This window comes from Colobus angolensis, unplaced genomic scaffold (assembly GCF_000951035.1).
Source record: "Colobus angolensis palliatus isolate OR3802 unplaced genomic scaffold, Cang.pa_1.0 Scaffold322, whole genome shotgun sequence".
In the NCBI taxonomy this organism is placed as follows: domain Eukaryota; kingdom Metazoa; phylum Chordata; class Mammalia; order Primates; family Cercopithecidae; genus Colobus; species Colobus angolensis.
This window is the reverse complement of record NW_012116511.1, coordinates 1,978,109-2,000,459: the sequence shown is the minus strand read 5'-3', so window position 1 is coordinate 2,000,459 and position 22,351 is coordinate 1,978,109. Positions and strand designations below refer to the sequence as shown.

Below are 22,351 nucleotides of genomic sequence, written 5' to 3'. Positions count from 1 at the left end.
TTCACCCACTTTTTGATTTGTTTGAGTTCTTTGTAGATTCTGGATATTAGCCCTTTGTCAGATGAGTAGATTTCAAAGATTTTCTTCCATTCTGTAGGTTGCCTGTTCACTCTGATAGTAGTTTCTTTTGCTGTCCAGAAGCTCTTTAGTTTAATTAGATCCCATTTGTCAAGTTTGGCTTTTGTTGCCATTGCTTTTGATGTTTTATACATGAAGTCCTTGAATTGGGTCTTTGAACACAGCAGACAAAACACATGCTCAAGATAGGTTAGTGCTATTCAAGTGAATAAACATTTTGACAAAAATTTGTATGAGAAATTCCTGTTGGCCTCTCATTCCTCTCTATATGTCTTTCATAGTTATTCTTTTTCCCCCTGACAATCAAAGCACTGTAATGAATATCTCTTGGCCTTAACAATAAGAAACATTGAATTGGGTTTTGTTTATTGTATATTGACTAGGCTGTAGTTTATGAGAATGTGGAGTTATGTGAAATTGGGAAGAAATAATATGAGTGAGTAGTCCTGTGGGCGGTGGAAGGGCTGAGCTTCTAGGACACTGATAAGCAATCAGTGCTATTTATACTTGAGGCAGTATCTCTGGTGGTGTCCCAGAACTGTGTCCTTGACCCTGTCACATTCATAGTTTTCATCACTACCTTTTATACTTCTGCAATTCAGGTCACCCAATACAGATTATCTTATCAGGTTAAACTGATTGTAGTAGTCACATTGAAAAGGAAAAAAAAAATCCCAAATTCAAGCCTTTTCCCAGCCATTTCTAATTACTGCACGTGTAAAAGGACATAGTTATTGTGAAAAGAAATGCTATCAAAACAGTCTAATTAGACATTAGAAGAAAAAGAAAAAGAAAAGAAGAAGAAGGAGGAAGAGGAGAAGGAGATGAAGAAGAAAGCTAAGGAGAAGATGGGTAACAGGAGAAAAAAAAGAGGGCAAGAAAAGCAGATAGGAAGGGGAAAAAAGGAGGAAGAGAGAAATGAATGCAGGCAGGCAGAATGTTTCCTCGAGGTGTTTTATTTGTCTCCCCTGGACTGCATAACTCAGTTTCTTCTCTTCTAAACCAACTTTTCTAGAATGTATTGTCTGTGTTTGACACCTACAACTCTGGTCCATTTTCTATGCATTAAGGATGATGTAACTTTAAAACCTCTCATGCAAATTCTGCCTGTTCTCTAATTCTACAATCCTCTTGTTTATGTTCTATTCTAATAATTATTGAGCTTTTAAAGAAGAGAAATCTGTTCTTATCTCAAATTTATAAACACACTGAAGGAAATAAGAAAACCTTGAAGTGAAACACTGTTTCTATGATAAAAGAGAGCTCTACAAATAGATGCGTGAATAAACACTTTTATGGGAGGGATACCTTTTCAGAGTTTAAGACTCAGGGGCTTTGGGATCTAAGAAGATGAATCGCTTGCCCTGTTTGTGATCCTGAATGGAAATTGACAGGTATGTTTAATTTATCCTGCTTGCTATTACAAAGCCTTTTTCTCATTTGATTTTTGTGTATCCCTCCTGAAATATTTGCTCTGGTAAGCAAAAGCAAATATTAGATTTTACACCCCATTTAGTGAAATAACAGTGATGATAATCTGACATCAGAGAACCAAATGTTCCAGGCATATTTCATGAAAAGGATTTCCTCTCCAGATACATTGTCCTCAATAGGCTATCCCATCCTTCATTTCTCAATTCATATTTCTTGAGTTTGAGAGGAAAATAAAAAGAGGCCAGACCACTAGTAGCCTACTGCTAAATTCTTTTATGAAGCTTAGTTTTATAAATTACCTTTTAGCCTTTTCCAGTCATGTGGGAAAACTTTCCTGCCTCATTAAATCTTTAATGCAATGTGCACCATGCACACTATATTGCTATTTGTGACATTAGGTTATATATTGCATAGTAACGATAATATTACTTGTAAACAAGCTGGTTTTTTCCCCCTGAAGGTAGAATTAAAACAGGTACTCATGGGAAACAGCTACTTGTGTTGTTCTTTTCTTAATGGGGTGAAGTTGAAGAACAGGGAAGTGAATGGCTTAGCCCAGAACCATCTCCAGGAATGGTGGTACATTTTTCCTGCAGTGCCTTCTCAATTTGATATCTGAATCTCCCTCAAGAGAATTCCCTTTAGTAGATATGGAGAAAGAGGGAAAAGGCCAAGCCTTTGGAGACCCTTATGAAATGGAATGAACTGCTCTCACTAAATTCACTTTCTCTTTGTATTGAAAAGAGATATAATTTTCATCTCTAGTAAATATAGTCTAATCCATCCAGCAAATATAAGAATTACCTCAAAGTGAACTAAAATTGCACTTACTTCTACCTATGGAAAACCATATTTCTCTAGTCAATAGAACAATGACAGCTTCACTCCTAAATAGCAGGAAAAAATGAAATGTTCTATTGGCTGAACACACAGTGCTCTGTCAAATCGGAGAAACCATTTTGTTCCCAAAAATGAACTAATTTGAAAGTCTCGAAGATGCTCAATTTTATGAAAGGCTCATAAAATTAATAAATGAGTCTGCAAAGTCCAAAAATGTGGAAAATTACAGTTGTATATAGTATATATAACTTACCAAGACCACTTATATTTTGTTAGAAATTTTCAATGAATGTTAATGGATGAATTTTTTTATACAGAGTTCTCCTGTTTGGAATCTTTTAGCTCCCTTATTTACTGTGGTTGCCACTGACTCCTCATCAGACTTTGAAAATATAACAAAAAACTTTTTTTTCTTAGTCTTCTTACTAGTGAAACATCAGCTAAGCAAACAAAGAAAAGCATTTGAATGATCAGAGAGCTATAAGAATGAGAATTCTGACAGGAAATTTGTTTTTAAAAATCTAAGTAACAGAATGGATAAATATAAAAAGAAGCTAGATCAGACATACCCAAACATTCTCAGTTCAGAATGTTCATAGTGTATTCATGATTCTTTCATAGTACCTCCTTGGCCAACAGAAATAAGCCACCGTTCTATTTCTTAAGTAGTTAGTGCCAAACAACTTAATAAATATTCATGTTCTAACAACCTAGCAATTGTTTAGAAAGAAAATGGACAGAAAATAATAATTTTTTTCATAAATAACCAGAATTACTTACTGATGGAATGTGGTACCTTTGGGGCAGTATATGCCTTCTCAAACTGGAGTATCAGATTGGATAATGCTATCCTTATTTACTTTTCCACATTGACTTTTGTGCAGTTCTTGCTTTTAATTACAGTCTCCCCTGAAAACCTTTCTTAATAAGATATAAGATGGCCTAAAGTACAAGTAAGCAAAAACATGGCTCAAAATGTTGAGAACATCCTTAAATGGAATATGGCATGTTCTAAGGTTTCAATTTGTGAACCACCTTGAATTAGTTGTTGCAGTGCCCAGCAGATATTTAGTATTGCTGTGTTTCCTTCAAATGTTTATAATATTCCACTGTGCCTTTATGAGTTCACTGCAGCACCCTGGGGCACTTCTACACACAGTTTGTGAACATGGGAGTAGATAGATCCTAGAGTCATTGAAACTACACAGAAACTTGAATGACATTAGGGATCCCAGAGCCACTGGAGAATCTTCATTAGGGAAGTGCAACAACATGTGTAATAGCTGATTAAACTGTCCCCATCAAAAAGATTGAAGTCAGAGAGATGAATTCAGATTCTTGATGAGGACCTAGTTGGTGTGATGCGGCATTGGGAATGGAAAGTTAGACTAGAAATATTTCAAGAGAATAGATTGAAGGACTAATCTGATATAAATAATAAAGTTAAAAAATATGATGCACTTATGAGTTTTCTAATTTAAAATAGAAAAATAAAGCATTTGGCTTGACCCAATCATGGAGATTGAGAAAATGATCAAGTTTGGCTCCCAGAAAGATCTAGATAATGAGATTAACTTAGGGTATGTTGAGTGTTTAAGACAGTATTGGAAAGTAATTCAGTAAAAGACTTTTATGGGCTACATTGCATTCCCTCAAAAGTCATATGTTGAAGTGTTAATCTTCAGTACCTCCGAATATGACTCTGTTCAGAGATAGGATCTTTTAAGGGGTAATTAAGTTAAAATGATGTCATTAGGGTGGACCCTGATCCAATATGACTAGTGTTCTTATAGCAAGACACAATTAGAGCACAGATACATTCAGAGGGAAGTCCCTGTGAAGAAACAGAGGGAAGGCAGTCATCCATGAGCTAAGGTGGGAGGTCTCAAAAGAAACCAACTCTGTTGACACCTTGATCTTGGACTTCTAGCTTCTAGTATTGTGAGATAATAAGTTTCTGTTGTTTAAGTTACTTCATCTCTGGTACTTTTTTATACAGGCCAGAGAAAATTAACAGAGAGACACAGGACAGGCCAGAAGATATAGATTGGTGGACCAGGTAAAAACATAGTAGTTAATCTATGAGAATGGAATCCATATGAAATGATAATCAAAAAAGAGTGAGAAAGGTTTTAGAGATATCAATCACTGAGTGGAGAATAAAAAAAAAAGTGTCTATAAGTGAGACAGAGGTATGACCAGGGCAGGGGAAGGAGTACCAGGAAAATTCAGTGTAATGAAAGACAAGGGAGTCAAGAATCATAAGTATCTTGACTCTTAATCATAAAGATTAAGAATAAAACTCAACCAAAGGGCCATTAGTGGTTGCTACACAGAATTTATAAATGACTTTTCAAGACTCACTTCTAATGGAGTACCAAAGGCAGTCAACAGGATACAGAAGATAAAAATTAGAAAACATGGATGTTTGGGAAGACAGAAACTGAATGTGATGCCCCATATCTCTAAGTTTGATAGTGAAACTAATAAATAACCATAGGTGAGAGCTGGAGGAGACAATAGAGATTGGCAACCCTGTGCACATGGGATTTGAAGGAGAGAGTAAACATTAGGATAATGAAGGTTTTCTAAGAGAGTGCAGAAGCGAGGGCAAGGAGGCACCAAACAAAGGTGGCACCTGGAACATGGAGGAGTGGACAGATGGAGAAGAGGTAGAGAATTCTTCATCTAAAGCAAGAGGAAAGGATGATGTATACTCAGAATATTCTCGAAGCTTTTTCCCTGAATAAAAGCATCCTTCAGAAAAAAAAGTGTTGTCTTGTAACTGACTCATTGCAAAGTCTCTTATACAATGGTATGTACTCTTTGGGGAAGACACATTAGCTGGAGACAACACCAGGTAAAGCTTGATTTTGCAGCCTATGGAAAGATTGTGGAGTTGAAGAAAAAATGGAAAGAAAGGAATTTTAAAAATAATAAGTTAATATTCCTAGGGGTACAACCTCTAAATTGCAGAGTGATATCTTAAGCAATCCTTTTAAGAATTACTTAAGTGACGGAGCGTAGTAGCTCACACCTATAATCCCAGCACTTTGGGAGACAGAGGTGAGTAGATTGCTTGGGTTAAGATTTTGAGACCATCCTGACCAACATGGCAAAATCCCATCTCTACAAAAAATACAAAAAATTAGCCAGGAGTGGTGGCACACACCTGTAGTCCCAGATACGCAGGAGGTTGAGGCATGAGAACTGCTTAAGCCTGGGAGGAGGAGGTTGCAGTGAGCTGAGATTGAGCCACTCTACTCCAGCCTTGTTGGCAGAGTAAGTCTCTATCTCAAAAAGTAAAGAAAGAAAGAATTACTTAAGTAAGTACTTGACTAACTGGTTATATAAATGTGATCATAAACACATATCTTTAGGGTTACTGAAAAAGATATTGATTCTAATATTGTAAATGAGTACTCATGGCTTGGGAAAAAACATCTAGTAACAGTATCCTGAAAATTTTTTAAATGGTCTGTGTTTCATACAACTTAAGTGGAAGTGAAACAGCTTCACTCATGACAATTTCCAGGTGATTCAAAATATGTTGTAATAATGACAAACATGAGTATCAGAGACACACAAGAGAGTTTACAAAAAAAATCATTTTATGGAATATGAGCTAAAACAATGTTTTACTATTGTTGCTATTTTTATTAGCCCTCAGCAGAATAAGGTAAATTATTTCTATTCCTTAGTTCATGTTTTATATGATCTCTGACCTGGGTAAGGCACCCCTATTTTTCTGCATATTTATTTGTTCGTCTTTCCCCCTTTCTCGACCTCTAATTTCTCTCTCTTACTATTTTACTTTATGTCAGGGATCCCCAACCCCCTGGGGCTATACAGGTCCATGGTCTGTTAAGAATTGGGCCACACAGCAGGAGGTGAGCATCAGGCAAGTGAGCATTACTGCCTGAGCTCCACCCCATCAGATCATCAGGCATTAGATTCTCATAGGAGCATGTGCCTCACTGTGAAATGCACATGCAAGGGATCTAGGTTACATGCTCCTTACGAGAATCTAATGCCTGATGATCTGACGTGGAACAGTTTTATCCCAAAACCCCTCCTCTGCGTCCGTGGGAAAATTGTCTTCCATGAAACCAGAAGGTTGGGGACTGCTGCAAGTTTGCATTATATGTGACTTTATTATAAATAGATATGAAAAACACATTAGCAAATCAGATATCATAGGTGATCTTTTTCTACTTCATCTATAGTCCTAACAGTTTTGACATTCAAATTACCCACAATTTGACTCTTTTTATTGACAAAATGGAAAATTATCCTTAATTCAAAATGTATTTTATTTGAGCATATATGGTGATTTCATATATTAAGTTGATATTTTTCTTTCCTTTTTAGAGAAGCCATATTCAAGAAAAATAGCATGTACTTCAAATTTTAAATAATCAAAATAGATTTGGAAGCTCAAAAGTTTTGGAACATTGTAGGTCTATATCCCAATATTCTTCCTAAACCTGCTTTCAAGTATATTTATTAACTTAGAAAATTCTAAATAGTTCATTTTTTTTTTGAAATATATACAATGTAAAACTTTTTTTTCTCCTGGCTTTCTAGAATCCTCTTATTGAGAAAATGTGTAGCTGATCTGGAGTATGCTATGCGAAATTTTGGCTGTTTATCTTAATAGAACCTAAAATCTTCCACATAGGTTCACCCCTCATTACTCACAATAATGCCAAGTGCTGTAGTCGAGGCAGATGTTTATTATTTTACATGTGAAAAGACATTAGAATAAGGCCATTTCTCAGTGGATTAGGGGAATCAGTTTTCTGAATTTAAGTTCCTTATAGAGCCCCACATAATAAGCTCTTAGAAGACATTGCAGAGCTGTAATATAAAATCCTGTTTAATCAGCCATAGCGAGCTATGTGCCATTCTCTGTGGAACACTAAGAGGAATCAGGGTTCCTCCTCCTCCATCCAGTGCACTCCCAGCCCGGAATTGCTTTCTGGTCAGGGTCGGCCATGAAAGGCCATAGAGAGCCAACCCTGCGAAGCCAGGTCTCCGCATGTCAGCGCAGAGCAAGCAGCAGAATACAGATCATCAGCTTTGTTTTATTAATGTCTCTATTTACAGTGCTGGAGTGGAATTTTAATAAAAGGATTGCAGTATTTGCATTGAATCTGTCACTCACAACTTCAATTTTGATTCCTGTCCTATAAATGATCTTGCTTTCCCATTTTTTTCTTAATTTCTACAAGGTGACTGTCAATGTCAAAAAATGTAAACCTCAAGTGTATATTACATGGGGCTTGGCATGTATGTTAGAAGGAAAGAAGTTCACTTAATGAAAAGAGGATAATATTTATTCAAACTAAGCCTATTAAATTGCACAGAGGAAAGTATGCCTTCTTTGGCTGTTTTGATTGAATTTTAATATAAAATAAAACTTGCTGCTAACCCTTTGTTTTTCTTTGACCAATAACATTTCTCAGCTTAGTGTATGGGTTATGTAAAGTGCCTGTCAAATGGAGGGATGTCTTTGTTGAAAGAATACAGACTCACAGAAAGTGAGTGACCCTCAGGGATGGGTAGAAATCCCCCAATTTTGACAAAGATCGTTCTCTGTTTGGGATTTGTAAAGCTCAAACTATAGACTAAGAAGATGACAGGAGAGTCTGGTGTTTGGCTTCATGGAATTTAACCTATTTCAGCAAGCCTGCAATACTGGGGAAAATAATACATAAATTTATGTTTATGTCAGGCTTGCAGTTGATGAGTAAGGTTTGTAAAAGGTTACTCCTAAATAAATGCCTATCGTTCCCACTCCATACTCCAGTGATTTCTGCTTCTTGCAAATACTGCCCTCTAGAACAATAAAATTCTTACACAACAATAAGTAAAATATGATTTAATAGCCCATCTCCTATCCTGTAATGATTATGCATCTTCTGTCTTGTAGCTCCCAGCAGTAGGAGGACAGTTGACATTTACCATATCATATGACCTGGAAGAAGAGGAAGAAGTTACAGAACATGTTCTCCAGTTTATGATTATCTTAGAGGTAGAGTACTGAGAGCATCATTGATGTTCACCCATGTTACTTCCTTATGTTACTTGAGGTTACCAGTACTGTATTTTTTACCTGCCTCATTTGACATTGACTTGCATGACTACTAAAAATATATACCTTAGGAGTTTTTTTTTTTTTTTTTTTTTTGAGACGGAGTCTCGCTCTGTCACCCAGGCTGGAGTGCAGTGGTCGGATCTTGGCTCACTGCAAGCTCTGCCTCCCAGGTTTATGCCATTCTCCCGCCTCAGCTTCCCGAGTAGCCCGCCACCTCGCCCGGCTAGTTTTTTTTATATTCTGTAGTAGAGACGGGGTTTCACCATGTTAGCCAGGATGGTCTTGATCTCCTGACCTTGTGATCCGCCCGTCTGGGCCTCCCAAAGTGCTGGGATTACAGGCTTGAGCCACCGCGCCTGGCCACCTTAGGAGTTTTTAATGCCACTCTTATGTTTCACTCTGAGACATATCTAGAAGATTGAGTATATTTGTTGGGTTTGAATGATAAAGGAGAACTCTAGACCAGACTTGAAATGAAATTTCAAACATAAGAACCATGTTTCCAAAATATAAATATTATGAAAGTGTTTAGGTACATGCTAATTTACATAGTTGTGTTTTTCTCATTTTAGCTTGCTTCCAGGTAGATTTTATTGTTTACTTCCTTGATTACATTAGATAAAATAAAATGAAACAGGAAGCTTGTTTATTTAGCGATAGTTTAATCTCGACTTCAAAATCCTGTTTTAGTTAAGAAAGGTACAGGAGAAACTGCTTTCAAGATTTGAAGGGCCATAGGCAATTTCAAAATGCTCGAAGCCTGAAGTTTCCTTAGAGGCTCTCTGCCACCCTTTCTTATCATATCCATTCTTTCCAATAATGTATCCCCTCCCCTCGACACTGATACATATTCAGAGACACATACGTGCATGCATGTTCGTGATTCCAAATGGGTAAATGTTAATTTAGCACCAGGCTCTGTTGTTCTTCTGTCTTGGAACTTTCATGCATGTGAATCTATGACAAAATAAAAAATTCTTTTCTCAAAATGGACATTTTCCAGTATTGGATGAAGTGGTCTGCTCTTGCTCTCTCTTTCTCTCTCTCTCTATGTCTCTGTGTGTGTGTGTGTGTGTGTGTGTGTGTGTGTGTATCTATGGCAACTAGATGTATACTTTGGAATTCCTTTAAGATGAAAGGAGTTCTCTAAATGCAAAGTGTTGGGTGAAATTGCGTAGCATTCATGTGAATGAACTAAGGCAAGAAGGATTACCTAAATATCATAGGTCATTCAATATACTCCTTAGATGCCATTATCCTATTTTGAGAATTAGACTGCAGTCTCTTTTATTGTTTGTTTTTTCCCAAGTAGAAAGTTCCTTTAAAATAATAGCTTAATTCAGTTTTAAGTTTCTTTCCCTATTGTTCTACACAACCCACATCCATCATAAAATAATATATTTGAAACATGTAACTTTTGTGCACTTTTGTCAATTTGAGGTGTTTTTAATCACATATATGTTTATGAGTTGTCAGGTAGTTATTATTTTAGTTAATGGGGAACTAACATCATGCCAAACCAAGAAGCAAGAAGCATATGCTTCATAATGCATTTGGCTAAGGTTAATATTGAAATTGCATTGCCTTCCCTTCAAGTATACCACAAATATATTCCCTGAATGATAGGGAAAGCCAACCTGAAAATAAAAGTCTACTAAAGCTAGGCATGGTGGCTCACACCTGTAATCCCAGCACTTTGGGAGGCTGAGGCAGGTGGATCACCTGATGTCAGGAGTTTGAGACCAGACTGGCCAACATGGCAAAACCCTCACCTCTTCTAAAAATACAAAAAATTAGCCGGGCTTGGTGGCAGGCACCTGTAATCCCAGCTACTAGGGAGACTGAGGCATGAGAATTGCTTGAACCTGGGAGACAGAGGTGGCAGTGAGCGGAGATCACGCCATTGCACTCCAGCCTGGGGGATAGAGCGAGACTGTGTCTCCAAAAAACATAAATAAATAAAAAATAAACATAAATTTAAAAAGTTAAAAGTCTATTGAGGGTGGAGGATCCAAATATAGATATGTTTGACACTTTTGTACCCTCTTTTCAGTTTTACCCTTTTTGCTTTCTTTTTTTTTTCCTCCCTTTAGGGTAATGACTTGAGAATCAGCACAGCCCAAGATGAGGTGTACCTGCACCCATCTGAAGAACATATTAATGTATTGTTACTTAAAGAAGAATCATTTACCATACATGGCACACATTTTCCAGTCAGTAGAAAGGAATTTATGACAGTGCTTGCGAATTTGAAGAGAGTCCTCCTACAAATCACATACAGCTTTGGGATGGATGCCATCTTCAGGTAAAATCAAGAACTGCAGTTCCAACGTTCACACATTTGCTTTGGGGCAAAGGTGCAGGAGCCTCCCCGGTAGTGAATTTTTTAAGGCACCTAGGATTTGCTGTCTTCAAAGAGCAGATAAGAACGGAGCCCTAGTTTTCTGAAAGGTTTTCCTCTTAAACCTTTACAGTTTTAAATGCCCGGAATAAATTCGTCTCGATTTTTCTTATTATTGATGATTCGTTCACAATTGTGTCAGAACATGTGATCAATAATGATTCCTATATTGAGAAATGTTATATTGGAAAATAAAGTCTCCTTTATGATGGCTCAGAGTGGGAAAGTAAAAGATACACTTTCCAGGGCACCCTTATTCGGAAAGCGGTTTCTAAAATATTTCCTTCCAGTGGTTGTTAGCTAGTTTCTGGCTTAATAGTATACAGATTGTAATAAGAAACATAAGTCTTTTCATTTAAGTAACCACCGATCTCACTATAAAACACTGTAAGACTATAACAGCCACATGGTATAAAGGAAAGAATATGAACTTTGGAGCCAAACTGAGTAGAAATTCAATAAGCTTTATTGCTTATTGTATGTGTGACCTTGGGCAAGTGATTAGACCTCGAGGAACGTTTCTTTTCGGTGTAAAGTGGATATACTGATGCCTACTTTTCAGGGTCTTTGTTAACATGATATGTGATCATTAGGAAAGTGCTCATCACCTAGAACAGTTTCAGTTTTTTCTTGTTCTCCCCCGCTCCCCCTTGTTTTTTAAATAGCAAACTCCCTGACTTGAACCAAATCTGCTTGTGTCTGATTAACTGCTGTAGGCTGCTATGTTTTTTTATTTTTAAAACAATGACATTTTTATCTGACAGAATTTTAACTTCAACTGTGTCTGAATGGGCTCTTTACCTTTCTCCTTTTCTACTCTAATAATAAGTAACACAGGATGTCATAGGAAATTCCTTCTAAATCAGATTAAGTTAGATGTTCAAATGTGACCCCAGCCTGACAACACAGTATACCTTTAATGAAAGCAATGCCTCCAGTATTGGAGTTTTTATTGCTGACACCACCACCTCTCACCTCCCTGTGCCCCATCATTTTCCTGTGCTGCCTAGTTTGCCTTTCACTGGTAATATTTCAACTTAGTCTAATCATTATTACCATTTCCCAAAGGAGAGAACTGCAGAATCATAAACAGAACCATTGCCAAACAATGTACCTCTTTTGCATAGGCAGTTCTTCTAGAAGCTGGGTTAAAATGCCATGGAGATGAGAAGCAGCACTTAGGAATTAATTATGTTTTTCCCATTTAGTAAATAGAGATTGTCATGATGTTTAAACAGTACAAAGAGATGAGTCCTCCAGCTTTCAAAATGAATGACAACCAAATTGAAAAAAAAAAAAGTGGCTAGGGGGCCTTATTTATTTTTGTCAGCATTGCTTTTCAGGCTAGTTAATACAGAGACATTTCCCCCTGATTTATGTCAGACAGTTTCAGTGTCTACCCATCTTAAAATCACTGGTTTCATTTGCAGTCTTCTGAGGTTTCGCCATATAGGAGGAATGCATTCACAGTGCGACTCTGTGAAATGACAAAAGAACTAATCCAAGTAGGTGGCTACTTTCTGTCACCTATATTACCTAAAGCACTGTGGTTCAGTAAGTAAAAGCCAATGTCAGATTTGAAACTCCTACCCACTCAGGTGAGCTGAAAGTGAGCATGAATCTGGAGTCAGTCAGTAAGCTTGTTATATATTATCTTTAATCTACTAGTAGATTGAGTCATATTTGCAAAACATCACTTGAATTGATTTCAACTTGTCTTCCACAGTAGGCTTCCGACTTGGTATACTGTTTGTGTGCAAGCACGAGTAAATTGAAGCTCAACAAAAATTCATATTTAGACATATTTACAGTGGATTTACTTCCGTGGCAGTTCTTTCAGCAAATGGGCTTAGGTTCCTCCAGTTCTTTGGTTAGATGGAATTGTATAACGGAAGGAGAACTGGACTGCGGGTCAAGGATTTTGACTTTTGTTTTCAAGTCAGCTATTTAATAGTTGTAAACATAAGTATGGTTTTGACCTCTTTGGACTTCAATCACTTCATCTGTAAAATAAGGAGGAGGACAATTGCCCTGCCAACTTCAAAAGGTCGCCGCAAGAATTGAATTACAGAGCTGCAAAAGCACTTGGCTAGTGATAACCCAGCATACAAATATGAAGCATTTCTGTCTTATCTACTTCATCCCAAAGGATCACGTTTTCTCCAAATACCATTAAGACTTAGAGACCTCTAGAGAAAGGCACATACTGGTATTTCCATACATATGACAGTTCTTACTGTCATTTTTTTCCAGAATCCTGATACTCATTAGATAAAATAATTTATTTTCTTCTCACTGTCCTCACTAGGAAGATGAAGGCACAAGTAGAACACTTTTCCTTCTTCTTTTAAGAGTATAAGAGAAATCAACCTAACTGAACTGTGCATCTTTCTCCTTTAAAGCTTTCTCCTTTCAATTCTCCAAGCCTTGGATTTAGTAACATCCTTGGTCTTTAAATTAAGAAAGGCTTTTATGAAGCACCTACATTAGATACAGAACTCTGCACAAAATGTATTTTTCTCTTACTTTACAGTAGACATTAGTAGAGTTCACCAAATTTCCAATCTCATCCGTAAGGGATATTGCATTTCTCTAACCCTGGAGGGTAGATGTGTCATATGACTTTTTTTAGCCAATGAACTGTGGCAGAAATGTATTTTTTTCCCCCCTGGGTTAAACGTTGAATTTCCAATGTGAGACTCTGCAGCTTACTCAGCAACCAGAAGATTAAAAAACAGCCTGGGGCCAGGTGCGGTGGCTCGTGCCTGTAATTCCAGCAATTTGGGAGGCTGAGGCGGGCAGATTACAATGTCAGGAGTTCGAGACCAGCCTGACCAACATGGTGAAACCCTGTCTCTACTAAAAATACCAAAATTAGCCAGGCATGGTGGTGCACGCCTGTAATCCCAGCTACTCAGAAGGCTGAGGCAGTAGAATGGCTTGATCCTGGGAGGCGGAGGTTGCAGTGAGCCGAGATCGCGCCATTGCACTCCAGCCTGGGCGACAGAGGGACACTCTGTCAAAAAAGAAAAAGAAAAAAAAGAACAGCCTGGAATACAGATTTAGCACACAGAGGTCACCTGCCCTAACAGTCACCCAGGCCTGTAGAGGATTTTACATGAGTAAGCCTTTGTTTTCTGTGAAGCCATTGAGAATTTGGACTTGTTACCACCGCATAACCGAGTCCATCATGACTTTATCATTGATACAACTCATGAGTATTGCTTGAAAATAAATACAAAATATTTTCAAGGCAAGATATTTTTACACAACTTTTAGTGTAAATTTTGGGGTTTGGGATCAAAAAAGATTATACAGAATTTATATAATAATCTAGAAAAATTCTTGTAAGCAAAGGAGTCTTTGATAACCATAGAAATAGTATTGATAGGCACACAGTGTACCTCTGCCTTCTGAAGTTAATGATTGGGATAACTACATTTTGAAGACATTTTGCTGATTACACTAGGACTTAAAAAGATTTTTGCAGCTCCTTTGGCATCCGGCTATTGGTAAGAGGTGCAGCCAAAATTTTACCCTACGTTTCCTTCCCATTATCTTTGACTACCTCCCAATGCTATTCTGTAAGTATTCGATTCGTTCAGTCTGCAAATATTTACTGAGCACCTTCCATGATTATCTCTCTAAATCTCTGTTCCTCTTCTATACAATGGCAGAAACAATGTCTAAATTTCAAGATTGGCAATTAAGTGAAAACACAATCTATATTAAGCACCTGAAATAGTATCTAGCATATGTTGGGAGGCAATGCAGGGTAACAAAGAGATCTCTGGTTTTGGAGTCGTGCTTGGGTTTGAGTCTATGCTGCACCCTTTGCTAATGGTATTATGTTGGACAAGGCTCTTCACTCCTCTGAGCCTCAGATTCTTCATTTGTAAATGTGACTAGACATGAGTTGTTACATTGTTTATTGATACTTAAATGAAATGTCTTTTCAGCCTGTATCATAGTGCACAGAAAATAGTAGACAGTAAGTAGTAACTATTAAGAAGCAGTCATTCTAGGCTAGGCTATAAGGATACAAAGGTGGACAAATGATCATTCAATTCAAAGAAGGCATTTGACAGCAGAGAAGACAGATATATATATATATATATATATACACACACATACTGTACATTTATGATAATATAAATAGTGCAGAAGAAGTGTGCACAGTGCATATAAATAGTGCAGAAGAAGTGTGCACAGTACATACTGGTAGAACTAAGAAGGAAGAGATGAATTCTTGTGTTAACATTTAATACACTTTTAATAAATTGCTGCACAAGTATCAGATTCTGTCAGTTACTGCTCTTACTTGATGTGAGATTGAAAATGTTTAGATAAAATATCTCGCTCTCTCTATGTATAGAAAAAAGACAATTGTAACATCAAGGATTTTTTGTTGTTTTAAAGTATAATGTTTTGAGCTGGTTGTTTTAGTATAAGATAGCATGTCTTACTCTGGTGGGAAATGTAGTAAAACAACAATATTGAGAAGAATCTTTAAAGTAGCACCAGGACAATGTTTCTGAAATAGTTCCAATATTTTCCATAGTAGCTTGTATAATTATGTCCTCTCTCTTCATCCATCATCTTTTCTGTATTTTCAAGGCATAAAAATAAGAAGAGAAAGTCAGCTAAAGCATTTGACTTAGTTGACAATTCTTTGATAGCTCATGCATCTCCAAAATTCAGTGTTTTATTACTGCCAACATTATGTATTTAAATGAATGCAGCTTGATATCAAGAAAATGACCATATTGAAGGGAAAAAAAATAAACTGCAGCCTTCTTCATGAGTAACACTTGAAACTATTAAACACATTAAAATCCCATTTAACAAATAGCAGAACCTAATGAACATTGGGATTGCTCGGTGAATACTAATGTGGAATATTACTGGGAAGGATGTTTGAGTGTTGAAGTTTCTCATAGCTCAAAATGGTTACACAGATTAAGGAGAGGAACATCTGTTGTTCAAAAGACAAATGAAATTTGTCAGTTCACTGAAAATATTTTTGTTTTTGTATCTTTTTTAAAACCGTTTCTTAAAGTAGTCAATTGCTCATTCTTCTATTTTGAAATTTCCAGAAATCTTTCTTTAAGTGTTGCATGTCAATTTTATATCAGAAATTCTTGGGCTGTATCTAGATACAGTTAATCAATCTGCTGTTTAGTAAATTATAGTGATCTAGTATATGATAATCAACTAGTATATCAACCATGAAATCATCTAATTCTGAAATTAAAATGATCGGAATTATAAGCTTATCAAGTGACAGTCCATTAATTCCAGGCAGTTAGATTTCACAATACATTCAGGTGAGTTCTGGTCTCTGGCCTCAAGTTCTAACGATAACAGTTTCCATTCATTTTCTATGTCAAATCAAACAAGTAATTTGTCTTTTACTTATCTGATTTTATTTGTCTGAAATGTGGTTAGTAGGCTTTATTGTATCCTTGTCATGGAGTGTGTTAGTCATTGATTGTAATAGAACTGTTTTCCATTCATCTATTCATTTGTTATTTAAGTATTTAGTCAGTTATTTTGTATACATCTATTCGTCTATCTACCCATCCATCCATCCTTTCATCAATTCACCCATTCAACAAAAGTCTACGGAACTACTGAACATGTGTGGAGATGATCATGTTGCTTGTATAGATGGCAGGACAGGTTTCTGTTCTCAAGGAGTAGCCCATAAGCTTATACCAACATAAGTACTGTCTTTAGTTTAGTAACTCTTCCAAACCCTGTTGTGTTAAGGAGACTTATGAGGCCCAGAAACTCTGTTTCTAGATATATATCCAAAAGAATTGAAAATAGGTATTATGTGTTCACGAATATGAATAGCAACGTTATTTATGATAGCTCAAAGGTAGAAACAATCCAAATATTCATCAACTGATGAATGAATAAACAAAAAGTAGCATGTACATGCAGTGAATATTAGTCATAAAAAGAAATGAAATACTGATACATGCTACAGTGAAATTATCTAGAATAGGTAACTTCATAGCCACAAAAGCAGATTGTTAGCTTACAGGGGTTAGAGGAAGAGGGGAATAGAGAATGACTGCCTCATGGATTCTGGGTTTTCTTTTGGGCTGACAAAATGTCTTAGAATTAGATGTATGTAGTAGCTGCACAACATTGTAAATGTACTAAAAGGCAGAATTGTACAATTTATTTTTTAAATTTTAAATAGGTTTGAAAATGCCCATCCTACTCCAAACATCAAACTTCCTCTCTATGTATAATTTACAATGCTTAATTTTATGTGACGTGAATTGCACCTGAACTAATGACAAGAAAAAGAAATGCCTGTGACACTGCATTTTTCATTGACAGGGTTCCTTGGTGAAGGGGGAAAAAAACATTTAATGATTTTCAGATGACACAAGTAACCTAAACACTGTAAAACAGTGATATTTACCTAATCTAGGACCTTCTACCAGGTTGTCCAAAATGTGCATCTAGAGAAGGTAGCACTCAATTAATAGTGTTGGATGAGTTTATTTACAGGTAAAGGTAATTTGCATGTCTTTAGACGGTGCCACCTAGCACTCAGCCGCTAGGATGATTCCATCCAACTGCCTATATTTGGTGATTTCAGGGTTAATTTCCTTTTCTGCTTCCTGATCATGTATGAACTCAAACATATTCAAAAGTACTGTCAAGTGTCTAGGCTTAGCAAAGCAGGGGTAAAAGCAATGAAAATTTTAGAAATCTATTGCCGAAAAGCTTACAATTTGGGTAAAGATCATCATTTTTGAAGATACGTTTACACCTTGTAATGAGCCTTTTAGCTTTGCTCTCTGGCTTGATTCCCAAATTCCCAGCATTGATTCCCAAATCTAACAAGTTATTTGGTAAGTGTGAATCACTGATCAATAAAAATCTACCATCACTCCTGAGAAAGGAACTGAAAATGCAGGCCATAGCAAGAATCAGTTCCTTCTTTCTTATGGTTACAAGATGGCATATCATATGCTATGAAATGTCTATCAGTAATTTTTAAAACTGTAATTATTATGAGTCAATAGTAGTCATTTAATTATGTACTTTTAGAGTTTATTTAAAATGTATTTTCATACACCAAAATGATTTGGAGATACAAATAGTAAAAAGTGTATTTCTTGTAATATTCATGTAGTCATTTTTATTTGGTTTCAACAGTCAATGAAAATAGGTTAATAAAAGGTCTAGTATTCCATAATAACCTACTGTATGTTACATATTGTATAAGAACTTTATATTCATTTTCCTTTTAAATCAAGCTCAAGGTGTATGGACTATTATATTATCTCCATTGTACAGAAGAAAAAAATTGAGGTCTAGCACGAATAAGTTATTTTCTTCTAGGCCACAAGGCTGGTAAATATCAGATAAAGGACATAAATCCTGTTCTATTTGACTCGCAAAACTGTATTCTTAATAATTAAGCTTTTAAAATGTCCTTTTACACAAAAGTAGGAAAAGCAAGTAAGATATCGGTAACATTTATTTAAATCATGAATACATAATAAGAAAAGAAATGTGTGTGTGACAGCATTTTTTCCAATTTTCCATTTGGCCAAACCAGCTTTTCTCTAAAATAATGAGCTATGCCAAATTACTCCACCAACATCACCAGATTGTAAAAATGTACCAGTAAAATGAAGGCCATAGATACAGAGAACAATGGATTTAATTTAGGACAAAAACAAATCCCAGAAATCATTCTAAGTCAGTCAACTGAGCACTTTGAGAAAGTTTAGCTTATACTGATGACAAACATGCAGGTTTATCTCAAAGGAAAAGAAAACACAATTATTTCATCTTTTATTTCAATTTAAAAGCTGAGATGGAATGTTAATATTGTCTACTTCTGCTTTCCTTGTTTAAGCACTAAAAGAAATCAAGCAGTCATTGGAATGTTTTCCATTTTAAAAATCCCTTTAACTATATGATTTTAAAAATGTCTATCTATCTTCAAAAAATGAAAATCAAAACACATAGCCAAGAGACAAGGAAGAACATTCTCATATCTCTTCAGCATTTGGGGTTGGTGGTGATTGTCAGCACTTTAGACTGAGCCAACTTGACCTAATATGACAGATGACCAGAGCTTTTGGTTATAGTATTCATCAGCTTCCTTTCTCAGCATACATAATTGGCTCATATTTATGTCATTGTTGCTATATGATTCCTACAGCTGTATAATACCTAAGAACTTTACTTATTCACCGTCTCTTTTTCCCTCTGCCATAGGTTGAGCTCTGTTAACCTTGAATCCGCTGTCTCCTATCCTACTGATGGAAGCGTTGCAGCAGCTGTAGAAGTATGTCAGTGCCCACCAGGGTATACTGGCTCCTCTTGTGAAGTAAGCTTGCAATAATGCATCCTCAGTGCATTCAAACTTCCCTCAACACTGCTTTCAATAACCTATTCTAATAAGAGCTGTTTTTTTCTATCAATAATTACACAAATAATGGGTATCACTTAAAAAAGAAACTTGAATGCCTACCAAAAGCTGTGGCTTTCAATTAGAGTATTAACCACATAATTTCATCTTGTAACTGTTTCTCTCTGAGATATTTTGCCTATGACTGAAAATCTGATGTTTCTGTCTTTGTTACCTATTTGATCTATTGTATGCTGGATGGTAGCAGAATAATACTTCAAAATATTTTGTCTTCATTTTCATCATAATGGTTATCCAGAATTTAGCACTGTATTTTTTTTTTACTTTTCTCTCAATTTTTAATTCTATGTATCACACTCTTCCTCTACTTCATTTCTAAGAATACAACCAAATCACAATCATCTGAAGCATTACAATCTTCAGAATGTCAAGAACATAATATATAGAAAAAGTACCTTGATAGAGAAAATTGCCTACAGGTCTTTCATTTGTTTAGCACCTAATGTTTGAGATATTTATTGTTGTCTCCGTATCCTAGATTTATAATAAGATTAATGGTTCTTACTTAATACCACAGTGTGTCATCTTAAGGTAACACTTTTTATTTACTTCTATATATTTTCTTTTAGATTGTCTGAAAATTAGTTTTACTTGAAACCTGATCAAAAAATGTGAACATTATTTCCTTGACAGAGAGCATGGCTTGCAGATAAATAGGAGCTTAGTTTCTTTAAAATGGTACCTTTAAGGAATCATTTGAGTGTACTGAGATATTTCACTTCAGAACACTACCTCATTATGCCATTTATAGAAATACTCTAGGCATTGCTTTGTCGGTTCTCTCATACTTGAAAAATAATGCATACATCTAGAGATACACGGTCATGTTCATGACAGCTGTGTTTCCTTTAACTGAGCTCAGATTCACCTTTCTAGAAATAAAGCTAGATATAGCTTATAGAAGTACTTGCTTTTCCAAAATTCATGTAGATAAGATAAAAATAATTATGGATATCAATTAGCTATGTCAACCTAAATTTGGTTTTACATGTAAAACATACACTGTATTTGATGAAACAAGAGCCTTTTGCTCTTGATTCCAACCAGACTGCTCTATTTGAACTTTGAAGATCCTCTCTCAATTGGCATAATATATAACTTAATTCTACTCTTGTTTTAATGCTTGTTTCCACATACGTTATTCTCATCCTTTGCATTATCTTTTATACAAGTTCTAAAAGCCCATTGAATATAAAATTACTTGAATATTACAATTGCTTAATTGGCTCTGCTTTTAGTCTCTTCCTTCTCTCCGTCAAAAATATTTTTGATACATTCTAGATATGTCTGATAAATTCTGTAAATTTACCTGCATAAATTATCAGTAAGTACATACAACATAATCCCTGTCCTTATGGAGCTAGCAATCTGTTTAGGGAGACAATAAATACCTAGGAAAAATGGGATCTCAGCGCTATGTAATTAAGGGACCAGTATGTGCTACAGAACATACATACAATAATCATTCAGAGAGATGAGCTACTGCAGTGGAGAGAGATATAAAGTGTCCTGGGGTGGAGAAATCTTAAATTGGATACTAAATAATGGTAACAGATAGAAGCATTTGAGTGTGGGAAAAAAAAAAAAAAACAAAGAAGAGAGAGATAAAACCTTCCTGTATCTGTCACTCAAGAATTCTTTGATAAATAAAGTTACTTTGTAATCCATAAAAGAACTTAATTGAATCAAGAGACAATGAATTTTGGAACTTTGAATTTTCTCTCTGAATTCTTCATTTCTTCTACTCTCTAAAATTCGTTTTTCTTTATCAAAATTTTCTATCCCTAAATTCTCTATTATTCAGTCCTATCCTTTCATTATTTCATTTGCTTTTCAATTAAGTGTAGTTCATAAGGCCAGTCATTCTAACCTTGTTATCACTAATATCCTGGGATCCCTTAAAAGCTGAGTAAACACCAAAGACCATTAATGTCTTAATTCCAGCTTGCTGAGAAACTCTAGCCAAAAACAGATCAAATGACTCCATTGTAGATATTCTCTTTAACTTCATTTGAGGCCAAAGTGTTGATTCAGAATCTTTTTCTCGTTTCTACTTGACTTCTTATAAAGTGTTCTACAGTTAAATCTTTTAAAAATTTTCTTACTGCCATAGTACTGTCATCATTCATTTCACCTGACAGATGAGACAGGTGGGATACTAAAAAAAGAGTTTTGGGCAATCTCAGTTTCTTCTATGTAATGGAAATAATATTAACCACCTCATAGAATTGCTTGTTTGTTCATACTTTCATTTAGCTGACTAGTATTTGATGAGCATATATTTTGAGACAAACAAGACCCTACACATGGAAAATAGTACAATTAACAATGCAGTTATTGTACCTATCCTCAAGGATGTTGCATTGAGTGGTGGCATTAACAATATACCGGAAGGCAAATATAATAAATGTGACAAATTCTATGAAGGAAATAAACAGTGTGAAATAAATAGGGTTCTATGATAAAGTTACTGCAAGTGGTTGTGTGAAGGTTAGAAAGCCTATTTTGTAAAAGTTTGTCAGGAAAGGCTTCCTGAGGTGGTGACAGCTAAATGGAGTGTTGAAGAATGAGAGGGACAACAATGTAAAAAGAGCTGCTAAGGAAGCAGTGTAGATTGTAGAGTATGTAAGGACTGCAGAGAAGGAGCATGGCTGGAGCTTTGCAAGCAAGGGGAAAAGTGGGACAAGATGTGAATGGAAACGCCAGGCCATTAGGAGTTTTGCACATATGATAAGAATTGAGCATTTTTTTCTCATGGCATGGAACATCATTGCAAGCCTTTTAGCAGAGAAGTGGAGTAGTGTAATGATCTGATTTACATTTTGGAGTTTGGGGTGTTTCTTGTTTTTTGAGACAGGGTCTTGCTCTGTCACCCAGACTGGAGTGCAGTGATGCTGTCAAAGCTTACTGCAGCCTCAAACTCCTAAGCTTAAGTGATCCTCCTGCCTCAGCCTCCTGAGTAGCTGGGACTACAGGTGTATACCACTATGCCCAGCTATTATTGTTTTTTTGCTTGTTTGTTTTA

The 22,351-nt window shown here is 35.9% G+C and overlaps 1 protein-coding gene across 1 annotated transcript in view; it reads left to right on the top strand.

Annotated features, from left to right (window-relative positions):
• The window catches only part of LAMA2 (laminin, alpha 2), a 613,484-nt gene that overhangs the window by 335,244 nt on the left and 255,889 nt on the right, over positions 1–22,351 (top strand). Inside the window, exons 14-16 of the mRNA XM_011951660.1 lie at positions 8,288–8,389; positions 10,546–10,757; positions 19,113–19,224. Of these exons, the coding sequence (XP_011807050.1) occupies positions 8,288–8,389; positions 10,546–10,757; positions 19,113–19,224 (426 nt within the window). The remainder of the gene's footprint in view (positions 1–8,287; positions 8,390–10,545; positions 10,758–19,112; positions 19,225–22,351) is intronic.